The sequence below is a fragment of the Acanthaster planci genome, linkage group LG09 (genome assembly GCF_054643075.1).
Source record: "Acanthaster planci isolate LZ-2023a linkage group LG09, COTS_SCS, whole genome shotgun sequence".
In the NCBI taxonomy this organism is placed as follows: Eukaryota; Metazoa; Echinodermata; class Asteroidea; order Valvatida; family Acanthasteridae; genus Acanthaster; species Acanthaster planci.
In genome coordinates, this window is record NC_141785.1 from 5,446,878 (window position 1) to 5,473,768 (window position 26,891).

General features: G+C 39.6%; 5 protein-coding genes across 9 annotated transcripts in view; 4 read left to right on the forward strand and 1 right to left on the reverse strand.

The window, feature by feature from the left end:
- The window catches only part of LOC110976844 (E3 ubiquitin-protein ligase DTX4-like), a 58,404-nt gene that overhangs the window by 9,152 nt on the left and 22,361 nt on the right, over positions 1-26,891 (reverse strand). The gene's annotated exons all lie outside the window — the stretch shown is intronic.
- Positions 1,202-7,113, forward strand: LOC147798044 (uncharacterized). 2 transcript variants are annotated; one of them, XM_087141397.1, is made up of 3 exons: positions 1,202-1,451; positions 2,019-3,676; positions 3,803-7,113. In XM_087141397.1, exons 2-3 carry the CDS (start codon positions 2,055-2,057, stop codon positions 4,035-4,037), a joined length of 1,857 nt encoding a protein of 618 aa, XP_086997523.1. In that variant the 5' UTR covers positions 1,202-1,451; positions 2,019-2,054; the 3' UTR covers positions 4,038-7,113. The 2 variants fall into 2 exon arrangements, with proteins under 2 accessions (XP_086997523.1, XP_086997522.1); XM_087141396.1 differs by having other exon boundaries at positions 1,203-1,451; positions 2,019-7,113.
- On the forward strand, positions 7,360-13,029 carry LOC110976843 (uncharacterized). The gene is made up of 2 exons (XM_022230473.2): positions 7,360-7,836; positions 10,322-13,029. The coding sequence occupies exons 1-2, from the start codon at positions 7,809-7,811 to the stop codon at positions 12,256-12,258; spliced, it is 1,965 nt and encodes a 654-aa protein (XP_022086165.2). The 5' UTR covers positions 7,360-7,808; the 3' UTR covers positions 12,259-13,029.
- On the forward strand, positions 17,542-24,477 carry LOC110976845 (E3 ubiquitin-protein ligase TRIM33-like). 2 transcript variants are annotated; one of them, XM_087141399.1, is made up of 3 exons: positions 17,732-17,908; positions 19,348-21,122; positions 24,350-24,477. In XM_087141399.1, exons 2-3 carry the CDS (start codon positions 19,397-19,399, stop codon positions 24,406-24,408), a joined length of 1,785 nt encoding a protein of 594 aa, XP_086997525.1. In that variant the 5' UTR covers positions 17,732-17,908; positions 19,348-19,396; the 3' UTR covers positions 24,409-24,477. The 2 variants fall into 2 exon arrangements, with proteins under 2 accessions (XP_022086171.2, XP_086997525.1); XM_022230479.2 differs by lacking the exon at positions 24,350-24,477 and having other exon boundaries at positions 17,542-17,908; positions 19,348-23,297.
- On the forward strand, positions 24,375-26,875 carry LOC147798045 (E3 ubiquitin-protein ligase TRIM71-like). The gene has a single exon (XM_022230475.2). It carries the CDS (start codon positions 24,375-24,377, stop codon positions 26,247-26,249), a length of 1,875 nt encoding a protein of 624 aa, XP_022086167.2. The 3' UTR covers positions 26,250-26,875.

Below are 26,891 nucleotides of genomic sequence, written 5' to 3' on the forward strand. Positions count from 1 at the left end.
TATGGCAACAGGTACACTACTGACTGAAAAGGTGATTCCAAACTATGTTACGAGGGTTTAACACCAAGTTTGCCATCTGCAATATGAATTGTTGAGAATTCTAACTCTTCAATTTCATTATAGACGAGAAGCCAACATATACACAACATCCAGAAATGAATCTTACTTTTCTTTGCATTTATTGCAATTAATGTGACCAGTTGAATTGATACACATAACAAACAGCTCAAAACTCACTTTTTTACCAACAAGCAAACCCCGATCCCCTTTCATTTCACACATGCTACAAATTCCAGATATCAAAGATCCACACCAAGTTGCAGTGAACAGACTAGACCATCTCATTGTCCTAGATGGTCTTGCAGTCAAGACCTTCAGCAGAGAATATCAACTCCTCCATCAGTTCCAGCCAGGAACTGATTCAGACAGCCAACCAACCTGCCTGGCAGTGGATGAGGACAATCTGATAGCTGTGGGCTACAAGGCCAGGGAAGAGATCAGCCTCCACAACCCAGATGGAACCCTCATCAGGAAACTATGGGCACCAACTGATTTTCAGCAACAAGCAAATCATCTACACCTAACATAAGAAACTCAAACATCTTGTTGAAAGACAGTGACGCAAGTTTAAGTACCATGTAAGTAACAAAAATAATCTGAGTTCTTTAACGTTAATTTTATGAGCATTGAAGCTCATATTGCATTTTGAGGTGGCACTTAGAACAGCAAAATAAAAGCTTTAACCTTATGGAAAATACAATCAAAGTCCAAATCAAATCAATTAAACATGGACACATATCAAGAACTAAAACAAAATAACAGGTACACTGGTTCTACATGTATGTCAATTCAGAATATTGGTCAACAAACAGTTCGCTTTACACTTCATTATTTGCATCTAAAGTGAATGTCTCCTAGGAGAAAAAGGGGTCTGTTGTGCTTGAAACGAACAAAGAAGGCAATGGTTAAAATTGAAAAGGAAAAGAATAAAATGGACAGTTCAAAAATTTCACTTCTGATAATGTTAAAACTTCAGACTTTGAAAAACTTCAACAATCAAGAAATCAACTGAAGTGTTAGGGTTATCGTTGTCATGCAGCACTCACAGCTAGTACAACCTTTTGACCTTGCATTCAATGATGTTTACAGTATAGGCCTGCCGAACTTTGAGACTGCATGTTCTTTAGTTTCACAACTACAGAAGTCTGCCCAGGCATTGACAACATACATGTATCAAGCAATTAAGTGATGATTGGACAAAGTCAACAAACTACACAGCAAAAAATCATGTGATCCTAGTTAATGATTTTCAAAATAAAATCGGGTGTATCCACATTGCCATCTTTGCTAATACTGATCTACAGAAACGAAATTCCAGCATAAAGAAGGTGCTATCTGACGGTATCTGGTGTCATCAGGAGTCAGCCAACCACATGAAGAAACCTTTCAAGGTTTGTACCAACAGCATAATGCATAAATGTTTCTGAAAACCTAAAAAAAAAGTTCAGAAGCTGATACACAAGCAGAGTTCTGCTTTATACGTGTAAGTCACTTTGCAAGAGCAAAATCCTCCAAAACCACCCAACGGGTTTTGGAGGATTCAGGAGGGTTAGGGTTAAATGAAGGTGGGACAATCAGAAAAAGATCTAACAAAAAACCTACCTAGCTACAGGGGCATCTTCTTGTGCTGAGAGGAAGAAAAATGGAAAATCAGGATAGTCTAAGATCCAATGAATTGAAGGCGACTCCCAAACTACCCTTGATTGAAAATTACCGAACTGATTTTGGCATGAGGACAAGTAACGATTATGAAGTCACATGAACTGATGACAACAAGGAACAAGAAAAATTATGAATAATGCCAAACAAAATAGTTTTCAATGTAAATTAAGACAGGCATTCAGAGGAATACTTTTTGATGAAGGATAAATTTGAGTAGTTTTCTACAACTTCAAAGGAGAGAATATTTATGAAACCAAAAGTCCCTCATATTCTATTTCCTTTGGTTTATTCTACAGGCATAGAAGTCAACCTGTTTTCACATTCAATCAACAATGGCAACGGGTGGTGAACCTAGGGTTCTGAGGAAGATCAAGAAGCATCATCTAGAATGCTCCATCTGCTTGAAACCATTCATCAAACCTAAATTACTGAACTGCATACACAGTTTTTGCTTGACATGTCTCAAATACCTGAGAGAGAGCCAAGATTCACTTGCTATGAAAATCCAATGTCCCTTGTGCAGACGTTACACTGAACTGGGAAGAAATGGAGTAGAAGATCTGCCAACTAACATCACACTGAGTGCCCTAGTGGAGGAGTTTGCAATACAGGAACAGCTTCTACAAGGTCAAGGGTCAGAGATCAAATGTCAAAGCTGTGAGGAGAAAAATCAAGCATCTTTATTCTGCATACAGTGTGCTCAGTTTCTCTGCCAAGACTGCCAGAAAGTACATGGACGCCTTGAAGGAACAAAATTTCACAAAACCTACACAATGGCTCAGCTTCAATCAGGAGAGATTGCCTACAAGAGCAAACTAAGAGAAGAACCAAAATGTGACAAACATCCTGATCACAATATTAACATTTATTGCAACACATGTCAGCAGTTGGTATGTACAACTTGCTCTGTTCTGAAACATCAAAAGCATTCCTGTGCCGGTATAACTGAGGCTTTCAATAAATGCAAACAAGAAATTGAAGGACTGATGGCAAAGGCTGAAAAAAAGAAGACAGAGCTGAACAAAGCAAAGGAAAACACCTCCGAGTCCCGCAAGAAACTAGACACCATGTTTGAAGCCACAAATAAGAAGATTTCTCAAAAAGCCAACAAGAAGGTTGCTAACATGGCTAAGGAGGTTGCTAGGATCAGAGAGATGGAGCGGCAATTGAAGCATGAGGCCAAGGAGATCTACGAAGACAGAGTCAAGACATTGGAGACAGCTAAAGATACCAACAATACACAGCTGACAATGGTAGAGCTAGAACTGGCTGAGATAAACCAGTTCCTGGCTCAAGAACTCAAGACGGAGATTTTACCTCTGCAGCAAAAATTCTTGCTCTCTCTCACAGAACTGACTGAACAACAGCCAGAAGCCGTGCCAGAGAAATTAAACATTATTGACTTCCACGAGTACGATGAGACTAAGGAGCTTGGAAGGCTGATTCTGGAAGATGAATGGAGAATGGATAAGAATGTGAAAGTGAAAGAAAAACATCAAATTAATTCTGTTGCAGTTTTCTCAAATGATGAAATAGTCACCGTGGACACTGAACTCAGTCGTTTGAGACTTACACGTAAACAGCTTGTGACTTACCGGTATTTACCAACAAGCAACCCTCAATCCCCCTTCATCTCCCAAGTGCTACAAATTCCAGATATCACAGACCCATGCCAAGTTGCAGTCAACAGGCTAGACCATCTCATTGTCCTAGATGGTCTTGCAGTCAAGACCTTCAGCAGAGAATATCAACTCCTCCATCAGTTCCAGCCAGGAACTGATTCAGAGAGCAAGCCAACCTGCCTGGCAGTGGATGAAGACAATCTGATAGCTGTGGGCTACAAGGCCAAGGGAGAGATCAGCCTCCACAACCCAGATGGAACCCTCATCAGGAAACTAAAGGCACCAATGATTGAAGATCAACTGGTAGCCAGCAATAACCGTTTAATGTACTGGTACGTGTACAGTACCTTCATGCTTGAACAATTGGCACTGGTATCTCTAGATTACTATGGTCAAACAGTATTCAATGTGAACACAGACTTGCGTCTGTTCACATACATGTACATGTTTTATCCTAGGTGCATCTGCTGTGACAGTCAAGGTAACATCTACATGTACAAGAGCTATGATAATGAAACATCGCAAGAGACGACTAACCTTTTCAGGTCTGGGGTTCATCAGTATAATTCTGAGGGCATGCACATTAGATGCATAATTAAGGAAGACATGGATGTCAGTGCAATGACAATTACATCTTCAGGAGATCTGGTGCTGGGTGGTAAGGCTTTATTGAAAGTCTACTGTCATGTTTGAAATCTGAGCCTTTCGGTCAAATGGGAAGTAACAAAGAAACTGTACAGACACGTAAGTAGTTCTGTGTGGTAGGATAATGTTTTTGTGATATCAGGAAAGTGCCTGTTGGATAATCTCTACTGCTGACTCAAGAAGGAATTCACTTCATCTACATTGAACTGCAAGTGATGTAAACACAGATTACTGAAAAAAAATATTTGCCAGAATAGCCCGATATTAACAGATCTAGAATGCACACTTGAAAATCATAGGGAAACACTTCTCGTTATAAATTTCAAATAACTAAACCTAGTCCTAGACACTGCAGAACATTCTCAATCATACTTTCTAAAAAGTTTTACTGTATTTAGTCAAGATTTGGCAATTATCAAACATTTTCCACATCCCTGAAATTGAGTGTATTCCACATACATGTACCAACAATGGATTCCTGAACCATATATTCCTGGACCAAATGAGAAGCAGGGTTGTCAAGTAAACTAGAAAACAGGCAAAGAAACAGAACTTTACAAAATTTGTAATTAATCACAGAGAACTGCAGCAATGTTTGTTCTGTATGAAGAAGAAACATCTGAAATAAAGCAAGAAAAGAAAACAAAGGAGAGTGGGCGGGGACTGAATATTTTTGCATTAGAAACATGACTGTTGGAAAAATCAAAACTTCTAGTAAGCTCTGTATTCTAATATAAACCACTCTCTTATTTGGCTATCATACAATACATGCACGTATCTCTGCTGTACAATGTACATAGAGGTGACCGGGCTAACGAAGATTGAAGATTTACTTTCTCGATCCTTCAAACCCAAAAGAATGAGCCACTATGGACCATCAAAACAAACAATGGATTGAATGATTAGCTTGTGACCTGGTATAAACTATGAGGAACATTTAAATGATTATGCTTCTATCAAAATGTTGCAGCAGTACTGCGAAATCAAACTCAACATGAATGTTGGGTGGATCTGGATGTAAACAGATTGGACAAACAAATTGTAACAAAATGGGCGAACAGATTCAACAATTTTTAGACACTCATGCATGTAAAAAAAGATACATGTGATATCCTGAACGGAAGAGTTGTTACTAAAAAGAGTGTGAAATTTCTAAACAAAATGTTATGAATATCTTGAATTACATGTAGTTAGTGAGCATTTGCAACGAAATTTTAAAAAAAGCTTTATGCAGAGAACTATAAAATTGTTTTGCACTTACTAAAATCTTTAGTCAGAGTGTGTAAAAGCACAGGACTTGTGTAAATAACTTGAATTTATGTTCTTGTTTTGCACTTAGTATTCTTTAATCTTTTTAAAAGGTCTTGTGATCTTACTAATCGAATGGAGTTCATGTTGATCTATCAGAGTTACTTTTATTTTCTTATTTACTTGTTCAGTCTTAAAACTGTTAGCATCTTGTTCAAAAACGACAAAGCAATTTCCAGCCATGTTACAAATCTTCATAGTAGTCCAATTGTGATCTGTGTCCAAGACCAAATTGCTTGACATAGGAATAACATCTGTTACTGAAAAAACAGACTTCCTTTCGTACATTTTTATCAATTTGAGGCTAAAATCAAGTACCAGAACCTGCTGACCATACATCTTTGGAGTTTAAAGGTGAGAAGAGTTTTCCCCTGTAAAACTCTGGACTTTGTGACTGATATGTACGCAGAGGGTGACAAGGAGCGTGTATTTCTTAAACCAAATTGCTTCAGTGTTTAGCTGGGCTTGGAAAATGTGAACAACATGAGGCAACATTTCGCTACTAACTGTTAGGAGGCATTTCACTGATATTATAATGCTTGTATATGGCTTTCATTTACCTGTACTTGGTAAATTTAGCTTTAGTTTAAACTACTTGCAAAGTGTGTTGTTATTTGAGATTTCCTGAAAAGAAATAGTCTTGCATTTGTTTTTGATGGAAATTGGGAGAAATCTAGACCAAAGGGTTAACAATTTGCAGAGGTATTTTAGAAAAAAAAGCTTGCACACAGAAGATTGCTACTATAATGCATGGTTAGCAACAAACATGTAGATGAAGAAAAACATTTTGTAAGCAAATTTTATTCCTGGATGCAAATGTTTGTGTACTAGTCTAAAGGAAGATAAGTGATATACGCCAGGGCAAATTCATTTGTTCAGAAGGTTAAGGTTTGTCAATCTACTTTTGTGGATTGTTGTTCATCGTTACAAATCATTTCAACACTCTGATCTTTCGTAGTTTCACTTTCAAGTGTACACTTTTATATAACAGGTTTTGCCCTTACCCAACGTATATTAATAAGCACTGTATGCTCAGTGCTTGTCCGAGAGCTTGCGAAAAAAACCTCACAAGCTTACTTGGGTGGGACTCGAACCCAGGACCTCCTGCTACTAGTGCAGATGTCTTAACCACTCGACCACCGAGCTTGCCGGGGTCGGCTGGCCGGTCTGAGTCAAATGAAGCAGCGGGTACCGCGAACTATTTTCAAGATGTATTTTTGCGTTGGGAGATGTTAATTTTATATAACAGGTTTTGCCCTTACCCAACGTATATTAATAAGCACTGTATGCTCAGTGCTTGTCCGAGAGCTTGCGAAAAAAACCTCACAAGCTTACTCGGGTGGGACTCGAACTTATATAAAATTATATAAAATTAACATCTCCCAACGCAAAAATACATCTTACAAGACAAGACATCAGACAAGCACTGAGCATACAGTGCTTATTAATATACGTTGGGTAAGGGCAAAACCTGTTATATAAAATTAACATCTCCCAACGCAAAAATACATCTTGAAAAAAGTGTACACTTATTAGTTACTAACCAAAGAGTCAGTTTGGTATTCCAACAGTGCATACATGTACTTGACATGAAGTAAGTCCAAGGTCATTTGGATGTGCCAGTGATGTCTACCCTCTCAGCACAACCCTACTTAGACTCACACAGTCTGCACTTTGTTCCTGATAGACCTTACTTTCTTTGAAATACTGAATTGGCTGATTGGTCTCACACTTGTATCTTGTTCAAGAATCGTTAGAGTGATATTTACAGCAGCATCAAAAATGTGAGAAAAGAATCTGATGTCTTTTGCATTAATTTGATTGTGTTGTGTCATTTAAAGTGGCTTTTGTTGATTCCAATTTCAATTTTAAGCGCTCTTTCATCAGCTCACAACCAACTGGTTTCAAACTTAAACATCTCGTTCAAAGACTGCGAAGCAATTTTTAGCAGCATAATCATGAGAAAAGAATTCGATTTGTTTATGTTAATTTTATGCTGACCATTGGCTTCTTTTATGGTCATTGAAGCTAATGTTACAAACAATCCCATGGCAATGCTGGCCATGTCCTTCATATCAAAGGATTGTATTCCTTCAGCGCGACATGAACATGTAAGCCATGTTTACCTATTGAGTGAAAGGGTGATTCCAAAAAAAATTGAGAGGGGTGTACAGGCACATGTAACTCAAGGCTCTACATCTGCAATATACGGGTAGAATATTTTGAGAGTTCAAACTCGACACTTCATGTACATGTACAATCAGTGACAATGAAAAAGTATCACGAATGTTCAACAATTCAGTGGGGAATGACAAAAGTGAGAAAGTGCATCCCTCCCGGAGACCTCACCATTTCAGAATCCTGTGATCCTGTTGTAATGATTCTATTTAAAGACAGGGAAATACCCACATTTGCCATATTTGCTATGTGCAATACTGTTCTTCAGCCAACATTCTTGCCAAAACCAAGTGAGTGAGAGGTGCATTTTAAGACTTCATCAAGAGACAGCCAATGCCATCTGTACATGACAGAAGTCCAAGTGAGTACTAACTGTACTGTATGATCTTTTTGAATACTAACACATACAATACCACACAATCTACTGGTACATTGTAAAATACAATTCAATTCATAAATTTCCTATTCAACAATGTGCAACGTAACTGTGTATTAACCACTTGCTGCCGAGTGACCTTGAAACTGGGACAAAAGAATTGGGCCCTATAACAAAAGACCGTGCTTGGCACAAAAGACCGAGCTACTGGGCATTTCCGACATTTTTTCGCTCTCAATAGTGGAGATAATCCAGCCTTGTTTTGCAACAGTATGCCATGGGTTGGGGCATTTAGAGCGAGCCGATTACCACCGGGGACAAAAGTGCTCCACCACTGCAGCGATGAGACACACAACACCGCTGCATGCTACTCTGGCCCGTATTGAAAAGACGCCAGCAGTGCAGTGCCAGTTTCGGGCACAAAAGAATCTTATGTAACAACGCACAATCTGGGCTCTTTTTACAAGGCTGTAGGCCTGACAAAAATATTCAGGAATCAATGGAGGTTACCTGTCAGCTTAGAGTAGCCACCAAAGAGTCCTTCCTGTGGATGGACACGTCCATTAAATGAAATGATGGATTTTTGAAGAATTTTGAAATCTGAAAATCTTGAAAATCGCCCCGTATGTGTGCACCGCATTTTTATAAGAACCCAGCAGCATGTGGTTAACATCTGATAATGCCTACTGTGTAACAACACACTGGCACCTGAATATGAGGCAGTTTAATTTATTCCTATTGGTCACGAGTCTGTGTGTGCCACAGTGCTCAGAACTCGTTACAGGCGCACTAACTCCATATAGGAAGATTCTTCTCCACATTACTTGAAATAAGGAATATAACACAAAATGGACAGAAGTGTTCAAGAAAATGAAAGTAAAATTCTTGAACAAAATGCTTGACTCTCTGAGTGAAATGTTATTTATGAATGAGAATATATAATCATGTGTTTGGTCTTAAACTTACATTTACAACAAGCTCAGGAGAATGAATGCTAATAATGCTCAAGTCTCAGGAGAGGGCATCAGTCACATCCATCCTCCTGAGCCGGTCTTAAACACACTTCTAAGACTGACCAAGCACATAGCAGTATTGACTTTCTTCACAATAAAATATGTCTGTCTGTACATGTAGTAGCATTAGGGATTTTTCTCAAATGACATGCATCTATATATGCATTGTATACCGCTAGCTTCCTTCAATGACAGCTCAAAACTCACATTCTCAGACAGAAATTTAACACATATAGAGTACCGAAGTGAATATGTCACGCGCACAATTAGTGTGTAAAAGGCATTAGCCAGTGAACCAGCGCGTGAACCAACAGGCGTGCGTACTCCATTCGTTTGCACTGCACTTTCTGGTTCACAGTGGCGTCACACTTCGCCGCGCATTCTCCATTCGTTTGCACTGCACTTTCTGGTTCACAGTGACGTCACACTTCACCGCGCATTCTCCATTCGTTTGCACTACACTTTCTGGTTCACAGTGACGTCACACTTCGGTACCCCATTCCTGGCCAACATGTACAAATACTGTACTGTAGGTCAAGGGAACGATATTTCTAGATGCAAAGCACAATTCACATTTGAACATGCAATACATGTACGGGTATCTAGATACAATGTATGCATGCTGGTTCAATAGAGGAACTGTACCAGAACCAAGACACAAGTAATCGGCAACCCAGAGTTCAGAAAAACCTCTTCAATGGCTTTCAACCAGAGATCTTTTAGCGCTGCATAGCGGTGCAAGATGGGGGGACTCTGCCAAAGAGGTGTTTATCACCATGGGTGCCGTTCAAGCAAGCAATACGCCTGCACAGTGGATGTTAATGCACAGGTACACACTATACTTGTGGGGTATTTCCTTTGTTCTTGTGTTCAAAACTCCCACAAAAATTTCAAATCACTCCAATTTAAACCAAATTCACTTTCCTGGGATGAAAGTTTGACCGTATGTCCCTTATATAAAACACTTCAATTTGTGACAGATTTTTACCCATCAAAAATTTCCCCTTTTTGAGTTATTTCCAAATATCAGTTTCGTGAAATTCTTGTGGTATTTTGGTACCACACAAGGTAAAAACTGGCCTTGTGGGGTACTTCAAATTGTTCCGCTACCCCACAAGGCCCAATGTATAAGCGCACGTGCGCACAAACGTACCAGGCATGTGTGCCTGGCCCAACGCCTGCATCTGTGCACTAATGTCCACTTCACAGGTGGATTGCTTGATGTAAGGGCGCCCAGGCGATTACAACATTTTACATGTACATGTAATCACAATGAGGTTCTCCATCTTGCGCCGCTACGTAGTGTTATATGATCTTTGCTTTCAACCGATTCAAATTGAACATTAAAATGGGCATTCAGAAAAAAGCTTTCACTGAAAGGTAAAACAATTACAGTTTTCCACAACTTGAAATGAGAGTATATTCTTGCAACAAAAAATCCTGTCTACTTCCCACAGGTTTGAAAGTCAACCAAACAATGGCAACTGGAGGCACAACTGAGGTTCTGCAGGAGATCAGTGAGCGTTATCTACAATGCTCCATCTGCCTCAACTGTTTCACTGAACCAAAAGCATTGAACTGTCTTCACAGTTTCTGCCTGGAATGTCTCAAATATCTCATAGAAAACCCAGATACGGAAACAGCAAAGATCACATGTCCCCTGTGCAGACGTGAAACAACATTGGGAAGAAATGAGGTTGAAGATCTGCCAACCAACTTCACACTGAGTGCCCTGGTGGAGGAGTTTGCTATGCATGAACAGCTTCAACAGGGTCAAGGGTCAGAGATCAAATGTCAAAGCTGTGATGACACAAATCAAGCAACTTCATTTTGCATGGACTGTGCTCACTTTCTTTGCAAAGATTGCCAAAAGGTACATGAACGTCTGCCAGTAACAAAATCTCACCAAACCTACACACTGTCTCAGCTTCAATCAGGAGAGATTGCCTACAAGAGCAAACTAAGAGAAGAACCAAAATGTGAACAACATCCGGATCAGAATATTAACATTTATTGCAACACATGTCAGCAGTTGGTATGCACAACTTGCTCTGTTCTGAAACATCAAAAACACTCTTGCTCTGATATATCTCACGCCTTTAAAAAATGCAATCAAAAAATTGCAGAACTGATGGCAAAGGCCGAAGATAAGAGAGAAGAACTGAACAATGCCAAAACAAACATAGCTGAGTCTCGTAAGAAATTAGACAACTTGTTTGATGAAACCAACAAGAAGATCTCCCAAAAGGCTGACAAGGAGGTTGCTAGGATCAGAGAGATGGAGCAGAAACTGAAGCAAGAGGCCCAGGAGATCTACCAAGACAGAGTCAAGACATTGACGACTGCAGATGACATCAACAATACACAGCTGAGGGTAGTAGAGCTAGAACTGGCTGAGATAAACAATCTCCAGGCTGAAGAAATCAAGACGGAAATTTTAAAATTGAAGCCCAAACTCTTGCACAACCTCCAAGAAATAACAAGGAGAGAAAGGCCACAAACTGTGCCAGAGAATTTGCACTCCTTTGACTTTCATGAGAGCAATGAAACTGTGAAGTCACTCGGAAGGCTGATCTTGAAAGATAAGTTTAAACTGGAGAGACAAATGAAACAGGACGAGACACAAATTACTTCTGTTGCAGTTTTCTCAGATAACGAAATAGTCACAGTGGAGAGTAAATGCGGGTATCTCGCATGCAAACAGCTGGTAACTTATTTACCAACAAACAATTCCACATCTTCTTTCATCTCCAAAATGCTAAAAATTCAAGATATCGCAAATCCCATCAAAATTGCAGTGAACAGACTCGACCACCTCATTGTCCTAGATGGTCCTGCAGTCAAGACCTTCAGCAGAGAATATCAACTCCTCCATCAGTTCCAGCCAGGAACTGATTCAGGCCGCAAACCAACCTGCCTGGCAGTGGACGAGGACAATCTGATAGCTGTGGGCTACAAGGCCAAGAGAGAGATCAGCCTCCACAACCCAGATGGAACCCTCATCAGGAGACTACCAGCACCAATGATTGATGATCAACTGGCCATGAGCAACAAGCAGATCATATACTGGAGCACTGACAACAGCACTTGTAAACTGGTATCTACAGATTACCATGGTAACACAGTATTTGAAGTGGACATAGACAATCCCAGGAGTGTCTGCTGTGACATGCAAGGCAACATCTACATGTACATATCATCTGATCATAAAAAATCAACCTGGCAGGGGAGGCTTCTCAGGTGGGGTAGAAGAAATATTCATCAGTATAATGCAGAAGGCAAGTACACCAGAGGCATAATCAAGGAAGATATGGATGTCACTGCAATGACATGCACGACTAGAGGGGATCTGGTGCTGGGTGGGACTTCCCTGAAACTCTACTGTCGTGTCTGAAAACTGAAACTTTAGGCCAGATTGGAAGTGACAAAGAAAACAAGTAATTTTGTGCGTTAGGATAATACTCCAAGCAAGTGGTATGAGGAAATGCCCATTGGATAATCTCAGTTGTTTTACAAGTAATTCCATTCATCAACGTCAAACAGCATGTGTGTACAAACAGATTACTGGGAAATTACATTTTTGTCATTTTAGCATTATATCAAATAACAGTTCTGCAGCATGTACATGTACATATACTTGAAAATCATAAGAAAACATGCTGTTGAAAATTTCAAACAACTGAATCCAATCCAAGACATTTCCCAATAATTCTTTCTGCAATGTTTTTATCAATTGGAATTTTGGAAAGTCTATTCAGCCAAGATTTGGCGAGTCCCAAAAATTTTTCTCTTCTGTAAAATTGAGAGAGTTGCAATGGACTATTCCTGAACCATGTACATGTAGTTTGTCAAACCAACTAGAGAAAAGGCAGGCTTGAACAGAACTTGTAAAAACAGAACTTGACAAATTGACACACAAATGTAGCAGTGCTTGTTCACTATGAAGAGAAAACAACCGAATTCAATTCCCCGGCAAGCTCGGTGGTCGAGTGGTTAAGACATCTGCACTAGTAAGCAGGAGGTCGTGGGTTCGAGTCCCACCCGAGTAAGCTTGTGAGGTTTTTTCGCAAGCTCTCGGACAAGCACTGAGCATACAGTGCTTATAAATATACGTTGGGTAAGGGCAAACCCGTTATATATAATTAACATCTCCCCAACGCAAAAATACATCTTGATAACGAATTCAACTAAGACAAGTAAAAACTAACCAGGAAAACTGGGGATTTTTTACTGACTGTTGTAAAATCCAAACTCATATAGGGAAACTGACTAGGTGCTTACATTAAATGATTAACTCTTAAGCTCTGTATTTTAATATGAACCACTCTCATTTGACAGTCAGAGATATCTATGTACATGGAGGGGTTGAAGGCTAACATATAAACTGAGTTGAAAGATTTCATTTTTAGATTTATGAAACCAAAAAGGAGTTTTGAGTGTATTTCAAAGCAAACAGTGGATAACATAATTAGTTGGTGACATTTCATAAACTGTAGGGAACATTTAAATGATTGTTTGTATATGGCTAAAATATTATCAAAATGTTGAAATGGTACTGAGTAATGAAATTTAGCCTGAATATTGGATGGATCTGGGTGTGAACAGATTTGAAAATTGTAAATAAGGTGTGAAACTTGTAAGTGAACTAATGGATTTCAGCTGAAAAGAGTGCAAATTTCCTGAACAAAATGTTATAAAGATCTTGAAATAATGAATGAGCACTTTCAACAACTTTTTAAAAGTAGCTTAGACCTAAAACTGGTAAACTGTTATGTGTATAACAAGAAATTTAGTTAGAGCTTGAAAAAGCAGAAGGCTTGTATAAATGACTGGAATTTGTAATCTTGTTTTGTTCTAATTATCTTTAATCACATCATTTAGAAGGTACTAGTTATAAAATTCAGGCTAACCTAAAAGGTTCTCGTAATCTCACTAGCATATTAGATCAGTGTCACCTTTCCTTGCTCAATGACTAGTCAGCCATAAACCTGTTAGCATCTCGTTCAAACACCATCAGGGAGCAGTTTCTAGCAATGTCGCAAGCTTTAAAATAGCCCAACTGCATACTGAGGCATGACATCAGGAACTAAAAACACACACTTATGTACATTTGTGTCAGTCTGAAGTTCAAATCAAGTACATTGTACATGTACTCAAACCTGCACCACCAAAGGTCTAAGTTTACCTAAGTTTACAGGCAAAAAGATTGTTTTCTCTGTAAAATTCTAGACTTTCTGACTACAAGCATTACAATTAGGCCTACACAATTACATGTGGGCAGAAAGTGACACAAGAAATGTTTATTTATAAACAAGCTGCTTAAACTGGGCTTGAAATCTGTGAATGCGTCGCAACCTTTCACAACTAACTGTTACGAGACATTTCAGTTATATTCCAATGCTTGTACATGGCTTTCATTTACACATATACCTGTGCAGCATGTAGCTTTAATTACATGTTCATGTAAAACATGTCTTGTTATTTGAGAACATTGAGTTCTGTGTGGGGTGGATCTCAATAACAAAGAGGAGGGGGAATTGTGACGAAATGGGAAAATTGATTCAAAGATTCTTAGGCACCCATGCATGTGAAAAAGGATGTGATTTCCTGACCGAAAGAGTCTGGAATTCATTTGGATGAAAAATGAGGCAAGTCAGTACCAAGATGTTAAATAATAAATGGAGCTCTTTTAGTCAAAAGCTTCTGCATAGAAGATTGCTCGTACATGTACTGTATGTATGGTATGGCGAGCACACATGTACAGATAGAAAAAATAACTTGGTGTTTAAATTTTATTCCTTAATTCCAATGTGCAGGTTAGCTGACCTAAGATTGTGTACTCTACAAGTAAATAATTGATATGCTATGACAAATGCATCTTTGTTCACTTGGGTAACGTTTGTCATTCTACTTTTGTGACCTGACGGTTTTCATAACAAATCATTTCCATACTGATCTGTTAGAGTTTCACTTTCAAGTGTACCCTTGTTAGTTAAAACCCAATGAGTCGGTGTGACACATGTATTCCAACAGCGCATGCTTGACATGAAGTAAGTCCAAGGTCATTTAGATGTGCCCATGATATCTGCTCTGTCAGCACAGCCCTACCTAAGTAGACTCACATGCACGCTTTGTTCCCAACTGATATTGCTTTCTTTGAAATATTGAACTGGCTCATTGGTCTCAAACTTGTCTCTTGTTCAAGAATCATTCGAGTGAAATTGATAGCAGCATTAAAAATGTGAGGAAAGAAGCTGTTTTCTGTTGCCTTAATTTCCTGCTTCCTGTACCAGCCTTTAGGAGCTGGGTAGCTAATGCACAGTTTGGACAAACTTGCGGTACAACAGACACTTAAAAAGTCTGCACATTACTGAAAACTTGGTTTAAATCTTGACCCCAAAACAATCAAACAGACTGACATTCAGAAGTAAAAAACTGAGACAAAAAACCCTTAAGCCTAAACAAATGAATCTGTCAGTCTCTGTGTCAGTTCAAATACTAGGATTGACGCTGTCATTTGGCTTTGTGTAATTTTAGCAGCTACCAGAACCTTTCAACCTTTTATTCTACTTTGTTAATGCAGGAATCAACATTTTATTCTCCTCAGTTGCTGATGCAGAAATCAACCTTTTATTCTCCTTAGTTGCTGATGCAGAAATCAACCTTGTATTCTACTTTGTTAATGCAGAAATCAACCTTTTATTCTCCTTAGTTGCTGATGCAGAAATCAACCTTGTATTCTACTTTGTTAATGCAGAAATCAACCTTTTATTCTCCTTAGTTGCTGATGCAGAAATTAACCTTGTATTCTACTTTGTTGCTGATGCAGAAATCAACCTTGTATTCTACTTTGTTAATGCAGAAATCAACCTTTTATTCTCCTTAGTTGCTGATGCAGAAATCAACATTGTATTCTCCTTAGTTGCTGATGCAGAAATCAACCTTGTATTCTACTTTGTTAATGCAGAACTCAACCTTTTATTCTCCTTAGTTGCTGATGCAGAAATCAACCTTGTATTCTACTTTGTTAATGCAGAAATCAACATTTTATTCTCCTTAGTTGCTGATGCAGAAATCAACCTTGTATTCTACTTTGTTGCTGATGCAGAAATCAACCTTGTATTCTCCTTAGTTGCTGATGCAGAAATCAACCTTGTATTCTACTTTGTTAATGCAGAAATCAACATTTTATTCTCCTTAGTTGCTGATGCAGAAATCAACCTTGTATTCTACTTTGTTAATGCAGAAATCAACATTTTATTCTCCTTAGTTGCTGATGCAGAAATCAACCTTGTATTCTACTTTGTTGCTGATCCAGGTTTCTCTTTACATGTATGTCACACTTCTCATGCAATTGTGCTGTTACCCAGTCTAGGTGTAAAAATAAAGGTCAAAAGAATCCTACAGTAATATTGGCTGTAACCTTTGTATGAAGAGGCATTCATTTCACTATGGCAACAGCACAGCACCATGGCAACAGGTACAACTTCTGAGTGAAAGGGTGATTCCATAACTTGTTTTTTCGGAGGGGGAGGGGTTGGTGACACAAGGTGCTACATGTTCGTGCACGTACATGTACAAGGCTTTGGGGGACTAAAAACACATAAATGAATAGACCTACATGTACAATGTAAAATCCTTGACAATGAAAATGTATCACAAATGTTACGGAATTCAGGGACAAAAGAGACTGAACAAATACAGTACAGGTACAAACTGTACCTCGGCATTCTAGAATCGTGTGATCCCATTCTACTGGGAATAAAAGAGAGTTGGAAATAGACACATCGCCATATTTGCAAATGCTGTTCTATGGCAAATGTTCTAACCTTAACAAAAGTGAGCGAAGTGACTTTCTCTGAAGGCAGACATCTTCAGCTAAGCAGCTAACATCATCTGTATATGACTAACATTGTCCTGGTGAGTACATTTACTAAGTGCACTACATTCACAATATAAACACAACGTGTGTTTGGTTATCTACATGTAGCATAAAGGATTCTTCTCAATGGCACACATGTACCGGTAGCTGCCTTCAATGACAGCTAAAAAATGACATTATCAGACAGAAACTCAAATCTACGTCAAGTTACAAAATTCTATGCCAACACATGCTCATTCAATAAAAGAATTGTATCAGAACTGCTACTAGTAAGTGGCAACTCCAGCATTTTTGTGTTGACTTGAAAAAAATGATCCAACTTGAAGATTTAAATGGGCACTGAGAAAAATCTTTCAATGGAGAGTAAACAGTGTAGGTTTCTACTCCAGAACTGTAAGGGTACGTCAGTTCCTACATGTGTGTCAATTCAAATAGTAGAATTGACGCTATCATATAACTTGGTGTAGTGTCAGCAACTTCCAGAACCTTTCAATCCTTCATTTTACTTTGTTGCTAACACAAGTTTCTCTGTACAACAACAAACTCTTAATGTGTTCTATGCAATACACAAAGTTGCCAAGTGGGCAGGTCAGGCTTGGAACTTGATTGTAACTTTTTTTTCTGCACACAAGGTCAAACTGGTGCGTGCAGGGAGCAAAGTACTGTACGTGCAGGGAGAAACATGGTACCCACTTCTGATGTTTGATTAAACAGGTACATGTATTGAATGGATTAAGGACAGTTCCAAATAATCAAAGGGGGGGCCTTAAAACAAGACAACATCTTCAAGTGCAACATTCAGGATTCTGCGACTTCAAAGTCTTCAACCTCATTACTTTGCATACACGTAAACATGCAGCTACGTACAGTTGGTGAAAATGAAAACATGTTGAGAATGTTGAGCCATTCAGTAGGCAGTGGAAAAAACTTAACTCTTCTGCCTTCTGGAATCCTGTGACCCCATTATACGGATTCTTAGAAAAAAAAAGAACTGGGAAGATATCCACACCGCCATATTTGCTAATACGGTACTGTTCGACGGCAAAAGCTCTCACCTAAACTACAGTATGTAGGTGTGACTTTATGAGGTGACTTTATCTGAGAGCAGCAGACTTCATCTAGAGACAGCCAACATTACCAGTTCAAGACAAATATTGTCCAAGTGAGTACCAACTTCATAGCATGGACTTAGGTGCCGATAATAAACACTAACATGATACATACGGTATTATCTAACTTACAAAACATGTCAGCCTGCTTATCTGGCTTATCAAAGTTAAGAATGAAATGGGTATTTAGAGACCAATTTTTTGAACCTGGGTTTAAAAGGCAATTTTCCCCAGCTTAAAGGGTAGCTGCAATCAATGTGTTTGATTACAAATACGCAAACTTCGCCTTTGTGTCTCAGTAAATCTTATTTTCAACTTTGGTTTCACAATTTCAAAGAGTATTTTTAATCTTTAGGCTAATGATGTCAGGGTTCTCCCCAGGATATTTCAAAACTATGGGGGATTTCCATTGTGATTTACCAACATTTTGTAAAGCCATGGAATGGAAATATCATCCCCATCGTAGATGCCATTAATACTCTTACACAGGGTTACGGCTGCCGCCATGAAAAAAAAACGTGCGTGGGGTCGATGTTGTAAGTTCTGCGAATGGTGTAATATAAAATGTCAACCTTCGTAAATTCAGCCCCAGTAGCGTATTGAGCACACGGCACCCAGAAAACCCACATGCGCACGGGGGCATATACGGCGCCCATGACGGAAGTTCACATTTCATGCGACAGCAGCCACGAGGCACGTTCCATGCCGATGTACACGTGCACGTACACGTACGGTGTGCTGTGTGGCCGCCAACGCGTGGTGCACAATGCATGTACATCTATTATGTAGGTTACCTATAGTATGTACATGTACAAGAAAAAATGCAGGACTATTAACTGCTTTTTTTGTCTAGATTTTCCGGACATGCAATCTGCATTATGTAAGATAATTCTGAGCCATACTATCATAATTATATTGTGCGTATCGGGGATGAAAAAATGGGTATTGTCCCATTTTTTGCGTATGGGGCAGAAATAATTGCGTATTGGGCCCGATACGCAAGTTTGTGCATGGGGATATTTCCATATTCAAAAGCGAAACTGTGATGTCACCTCAGGAAGAAGCCTCAATGTTACATTGGCTTGTTCGCAAACAGACCTGCACTTTTGTAGATTTTCCTGGACTCAGTTTTCTCTTCTTTGCTGATTTATTGCTGTTTATGTGCATAGCAATGAGAACCCATCAATCTCTCTCTCAGAAACATTTTCAGTTAGTAAATTCTGGGTTCACAATTTGAACAGAAACACCTATGCACTGAGCCACGTCTTCCCTAGATGACTGCACAGCAACAGTGCCCTCAGTTGTCCAGGAAAACATGGATAATTTTGGATGTTTAAAAGTGTGCCCTTTTCAGTGCATTTAACCGGGTAGGAGTGTGTAAGATTTTTCATACAAAGTACAAAGGTGCAGAAAAGAATGGTGTCAAAGAAGAATACACTGCAACTTCTGTCCAACAAAACACCCTGACTATTTTACCAGTATTTCTTTTCAGGTTAATTCCGCAGGGGAAAAGTCAACTGTCTTCAACATTCAACTGAACGATGGCAACTGGTGGTACAGCTGAGGTTCTTGGGAAGATTGGTGAGCGTCATCTAGAATGCTCCATCTGCTTCAACCGATTCACTGAACCGAAACTATTGAACTGTATTCATAGTTTTTGCATGCATTGTTTGAAAAATCTTAGAGATATCCAAGATACGGGACAAGTGAAAATCAAATGCCCGCTGTGCAGACGTTACACTGAACTGGGAAGATCTGGGGTTGAAGATCTGCCGACTAACATCACACTGAGTGCCCTGGTGGAGGAGTTTGCAATACAGGAACAGCTTCTACAAGGTCAAGGGTCAGAGATCAAATGTCAAAGCTGTGAGGAGAAAAATCAAGCATCTTTATTCTGCACACAATGTGCTCAGTTTCTCTGCCAAGACTGCCAGAAAGTACATGGACGCCTTGCAGGAACAAAATTTCACAAAACCTACACCATGGCTCAGCTTCAATCAGGAGAGATTGCCTACAAGAGCAAACTAAGAGAAGAACCAACATGTAACAAACATCCTGATCAGAATCTGAACATTTATTGCAACACATGTCAGCAGTTGATTTGCACAACCTGCTCTGTTCTGAAACATCAAAAGCATTCCTGTGCTGACATAACTGAGGCTTTCGATAAATGCAAACAAGAAATTGAAGGACTGATGGCAAAGGCTGAAAAAAAGAAGAAAGAGCTGAACAAAGCAAAGGAAGACACAGCCGAGTCCCGCAAGAAACTAGACACCATGTTTGAAGCCACTAATAAGAAGATCTCCCAAAAGGCCGACAAGAAGGTTGCTAAGGAGGTTGCTAGCATCAGAGAGATGGAGCAGAAACTGAAGCAAGAGACCAAGGAGATCTACCAAGACAGAGTCAAGACAATGGAGACTGTTGAAGACATCATCGATACAGAGCTGACAGTGGCAAAGCAGGAACTGGATGAAATGAACAAGCTTCTGGCTGAAGAAATCAAGACAGAAATTTTACATCTGAAACAGAAATTCATGCATTCCCTCAGAGAACTGACCGAACAACAGCCACAAAGAGTACCAGAGAAGTTGCACTTTATCGACTTCCAGGAGTACAGTGAGACTGAGAAGTCTCTTGGAAGGCTAATTTTAAAAGATGAATGGAGACTGGACAGAGAAATGGTATTGCCTACGAAACATGGAATTACTTCTATTACAGTTTTCTCGAATAACGAAATAGCTACAGTGGACATTGAACGCAACCCTGACTTTCCCAAACGGTTGGTAATTTACTCACCAACAAGCAACCCTGAATCCCCTTTTATCTCCCAAATGCTACAAATTCCAGATATCACAGACCCATGCCAAGTTGCAGTCAACAGATTAGACCACCTCATTGTCCTAGACGGTCTTGCAGTCAAAACCTTCAGCAGAGAATATCAGCTCCTCCATCAGTTCCAGCCAGGAATTGATTCAGAGAGCAAGCCAACCTGCCTGGCAGTGGATGAGGACAATCTGATAGCTGTGGGCCATAAGTACGAGGAACAGATCAGCCTCTGTAACCCAGATGGAACCCTCATCAGGAAACTATCAGCACCAATGATTGAAGATCAACTCACGGTCAGCAACAAACAGCTTATGTACATTAACAACACTGAAAGCAAGCTTATATCAAAAGATTACGAGGGTGAAACCGTACTCTGTGTGGAAACAGACACTCCTAGGACTGTTTGCTGTGACATTTATGGAAACATCTATGTTGCTAAAGGTAAATACACACCACCAGAAATGTCAGGTTCAGGGGCAATTTATAGGTTCGATACAGAGGACAAAATCATGAAATGTGTGAAAAAGAAATGTACCCTTTGTCCAGTTGGCATGGTATTCACACCCACAGGTGATTTGGTGGTTGGTGGCAGAGGTCCACTACAAATCTATCATCGTATTTGAAAACTGAGTCAGACATTTAAAAAAAAAAGATCTGTGTACATGTGTGTGGCCCGCCAGACTAATGTTGGGTGATATCAGTCATTCACTGACTTCATAAAGTAGCGGCTTTCCACTTACACCAGTCAGCTGCCAGTATAAAGTACTGGGATCACTGGATGGCCCCTTTGAAAAATGCTTAAATTGCTCAATATTGTACAGTAGATGGTTTTGCTTTTTTATTAAAATTTGGCCAACTGTACAGGTGGTTTGACATTTTTCTAACAATGAGAAATGAAACAAAAAGGAACATAAGGTTCAACTTTACATTGAATTTTGTACATACACATACATGTACATATGTGACCCACTCTGTGAAAATGAGTCTTAAATCGCCAGAGCCACTTTTGGAGTTTTCATTTGTATTGGAAAGAGCAAATAGAGCTTTTTGTTTTGATGTATCACTAAGTTTGGCATCCTGATCAAAGTGGATACCCCATGGTGAGAATTTACACTGTGCAAAATTATTCTAAAGGACTTGTTACTCCAAAGTGGATCTGGCGACTTGTGACTCATTTTCACAGAGTGGGTCACATATATCCGTGTGCACAGAATATCTGATTTCCTGTAAACAATAGACAATACCGGTAGATGTAAAAACGTTCGTCATTTTATGCAGCAACTGTATTATGTCCCGGTAAATGTAAGTAAAAAGAATAACAGGAGAATGGCTGTACATGTACAATGCATCACTGGACCAATTTTGAACGACACATACTAGAACATGTATTATAAATGATCGCAATGATTAATCTGAAATCAAAATTCCTAAATACCTCCCTACTAAAAATGGTCCATTCAAAATAATTGATTTTTGAATTGGATTTAATTGGAATGAATTGGGTCCAATTGGCAATCGATTGGGTCCAATTGGCAATCAATTGGGTCCAATTGGCAATCAATTGGGTCCAATTGGCCATCAATTGGTGCTCAATTGGTTTCAGTCGGTGTGTTTTCTCTCCCATTTGTTTTCCCCCGTCCATTGGAGATTTCAAATGGAACACGCTTGGTTTCAATTGGTATTTTTTTCTTTGCTGTTTTTTTCCTAAATCAAATGAAATTTCTAATGGGAATCAAATGGTTCAAATTGGTTTGCTTTCAGCTTGTTTCCCCCATTATTCTAATGGCACTCAATTGGTTTGAATTGGTATTGAAATGGTTTCAATTGGTTCTTCGATTGTTACAGTTGGATTGTGAATTGGCATTCAACTGGGGGTCAATTGGTTTGGAATTGTCCAACTGAGAAAAGGTTCAAATTTACTATTCAAACCAAATGAACCCAATTGGATTCCAATTGATTCCAAACAAAAGCAATTGGTTTTGGAATTGGTTATTGAATTGAGTGAATTGGATCCAATTGGTATGTGAATTGTATCCAATGGGTAAGTGAATTGGATCCAATGGGTTATGACATTTCAGTTGGGCTAGGACAGATTTTCTATTCCTATTGGTCGAAATGCATCACATGATTGTGTATTAACATATGATAATGCCTGCTGAGAAGTGATAAAGCCTACTGCATAAATCACATGCTGGCACTTGGATACGAGACAGTTTAATGAGGTCTGATAGGTCAGGAGTCTGTGTGCATACAACGCAACATGTGCATGCCAAACTCAATGAAGGGGATTCTATTGGACAACTTTCAAAAGGAATATACCATAAAATGGACAGGGGTGTTTGGGAAAATGAACGTCAATTTTTTAAAAAGAAAATCATTGTAAATTCTTCACACATTGACTTATTTTGACTTCCTGAATAAAAAGGTATTTTACAATGGGAAAAAATATGTGCCTGGTTGATCTTAAATAGCAATTAAGACCTTGCTCAGGAGAACAAACGCTGATAACGCCTGAGCCACATGCCGTGTCCATTCTCCTGAGCTGGTCTTAAAGGCACGTTGAAGACCAGCCAAGAACATATTTATTCCCATACCAATTTGCATTTCTTTACTGGACTTTGTGGCTACTAGTGCTTCCACTTCATGAATATGCATGTGTATGCAAACAGTAGCAACGAACACGTATTGTAAATACGAAGTACTTTGACTGACACGGTAACTGACATCATGTGATCCTATAACAATGTGGAGTCCAAAGATATACATGAAGTCGAAGGGGGAGTGTCCATGTAATCCTGTTTTAAATGCTGTTCCAAGGCAAAAAGTAGGGCATAAACCAACTGGGTATGGGATCGATTGAAACAAACAATGTCAACAATTTTGGTGGACTTGGAAAGGCGAATGACGCAGCATGAAATCATGTGATCCCAACTGCCAGGTCTACAAATAAAATGGGGTGTATCCACATCAATGTTCTTGTGCATGCTGTTTAAAGACGTTTGGTCTAGCGGTTACGGTGACTTGAGCAAACAGCAAAAGATTTCATCTGCTTGATTCCAAGAGGAACACCATCAAGGTAAAGACCAACTGTGCTGCATAAGTGTGTAAGTTTTTCAAAACAGTAAACACGAGCAAAACAAAAATTTAATTCAGTGTCCATCGTCAGGAGTGGCTGATCAAACAGGACAGCCAGAAACTCTCCCCACCCTGGGAGAACTAGAAAAGTTGAAACGATGGGGAGTGGTTGGGGCGGTAGGGTGGCGCTTAGGAGGCCTACCGGGGCACAGTCAATGAAACCTGTGGTCACAGACTTCCCCTGTACATGTATACGCACAAATACATGTACAGTACATGTATTTTGTACAGAACTACAGAGGGTCGATTACAAAAAATTAATGCTGACATGTAAACAACAAATACTATTGCATACAGCTTGACAAGCACAGTGATTTAGGAACATGAAAATTACAATGTTAGAGAGCCTACTCTTTGGCTCCTACAGCAAATTTACAACCATATTGAATTAGACCACCATATTGTTAGTGATTAAAACTTCAACGCGAACACATCTGTGTGCTTATAATGTACATGTATGTGTACCTGGTGGAACGGATTTGCCTTTGTTTCTATCGCTAACAAATGATTCAACATTTTGATTTCTTTCACAGGTCTGACTCAACATCTCACTGAACCATGGCAACCAGTGGTACAGCTGAGGTGCCAGTGAAGATCAAAGAGCATCACTTAAAGTGTGACATCTGTCAAGAGCGCTTTGACAAACCAAAGATGCTGGACTGCATTCACAGTTTCTGCTTGAAGTGTCTTAAACGTCTCATAGACAGCCAGGATCCACAGGCCGCAAAAATGAAATGTCCTTTCTGCAGACGAGAAACAAAACTGGGAAAGAATGGGGCCGAAGATCTGCCGACTAACATCACCCTGAGCGCCCTGGTGGAGGAGGTTACGATACAGGAACAGCTACAACAGGGTCAAGGGTCAGAGATCAAATGTCAAAGCTGTGAGGAGAGGTATGAAGCAGTTTTATTCTGTGTGGACTGTGCCATTTTTTTGTGCAAAGACTGCCTAAAGGTACATGAACGTCTGCCAGGAACAAAATCTCATCAAACCTACACACTGGCTCAGCTTCAATCAGGAGAGATTGCCTACAAGAGCAAACTAAGAGAAGAACCAAAATGTGAGAAGCATGCAGGTCAAAATCTTAGCGTTTACTGCTACACATGTAACAAATCGGTATGCGTAACTTGCTCTTTTATTGAACATCAACAGCACTTCAGTACCGAAGTATCTGAGGCTTTTGACAATTGCCAGCGCGAGGTTGTAGACCTCGCGGCAAAAGCCGAAAAGAAGAGAAGAGAACTGACCGAAGCAAAGGAAAACACAGTCCAGTCTCGCAAGAAACTGGACACCATGTTTGAAGCCACTAACAAGAAGATCTCCCAAAAGGCTGACAAGGAGGTTGCTAGGATCAGAGAGATGGAGCAGAAACTGAAGCAAGAGGCCAAGAAGATCTACCAAGACAGAGTCAAGACCTTTGAGACTGCAGAAGATGCAAACAAGACAGAGCTCAAAGTAGCAGAGAAGACACTGCATGAGATACACCAAATCCTGGCTCAAGAAATGGAGAATCAGGTTTTACATCTCAAGCAAATTATCCTCGAAAACCTCAAAGATCTGATGGAGAAGGAGCCAGAGATTGTACCTGACGAGTTCCAATTCATTGACTTCCATGAGGGAGATAAAAACTCACTGGGAAGAGTTGTTCTGGGGGGAAAATGGAGGTTACAAACGGACATAAAACAGGACTTGGCTACTGATGTTTCTTCCGTTGCAGTTTTCACTAATGAAGAAATAGTCACAGTGAACAGCAAACACAAATGTCTCGTGACCTTTTCATCAACAAGCAACCCCCTATCTCCTTTCATCTCCCAAATGCTACAAATTCCAGATGTCAAAGATCCATGCCAAGTTGCAGTCAACAGACTAGACCATCTCATTGTCCTAGACGGTCTTGCAGTCAAGACCTTCAGCAGAGAATATCAACTCCTCCATTGGTTCGAGCCAGGAATTGATTCAGACAGCCAACCAACCTGCCTGGCAGTGGATGAGGACAATCTGATAGCTGTGGGCTACAAGGCCAAGGGAGAGATCAGCCTCCACAACCCAGATGGAACCCTCATCAGGAGACTACCAGCACCAATGATTGAAGATCAACTGGTAGCCTGCGACAAATGGTTCCAGTACATCAACACCAACGAGGGCAAACTGATATCCACTGATTACCCTGGCAACACAATGTTCACAGTGGACACGGACAGCCCTAGAACAGTATGCAGTGACATTCATGGCAACATCTTTGTTGCTGAAGGTGACTACTCCATACTTGAGATGTCAGGTTCCGGAAATATCCATCAATATACTCCGGAGGGCATGCGCACTGGATGTGTAGTCAAACAGTGTACGCTGTGTCCACATGGCATGTCATTCACACCTGATGGCGATCTAGTCGTGGGTGGACAACATTCACTGCAAATCTATCGACGTGTTTGAAAACTGATACTCGAAGCATTGAAACACAAATCAAAACTAAATTCTCATTCATTTGTGCATACATCAGAAAAAAATCTTTTTTGTGATTCATAAGCCTTTACTTTTGAGATGAAAAACAATAGTTTTCAATACAAGAACCTATTTTACAGCCATGGGATGAAATAATTGGGAATTGTGCTTCGCTGATTAAATTTTAATCCATTCAATTTTTCAAAACGTTATAGGATCTTTCATTCAAAATCTGTGATTACCTGAGTGGAAACATTGTGGATGACACTGGCAAACCTTTTTGTCAACATTTACTGGGCTTAACAAACCATTATGGTAATAACTTTTGATTCAGCAAGCTTGTACATGGCTAGCACTTTACTCATAACCAAAACATTTCATATATTGAATATTTTCGTCAACATACATTACTCTGTGTAGACATTTAATTTGTTGGTGACAGCTATTGGTCAGGAGACTAAGGCCATCTGTACCTGTACACATACCGGGTACATGAATTCAACCTTTTGTTCTACTTTGTTGCTGATCCAGGTTTCTCTTTATGTCACACTCCGCACACAATTGTGCTGTTACCCAATCTAGGTGTAAAAATAAAGTTCAAAAGAATCCTACAGTAATTTTGGCTGCAACCTT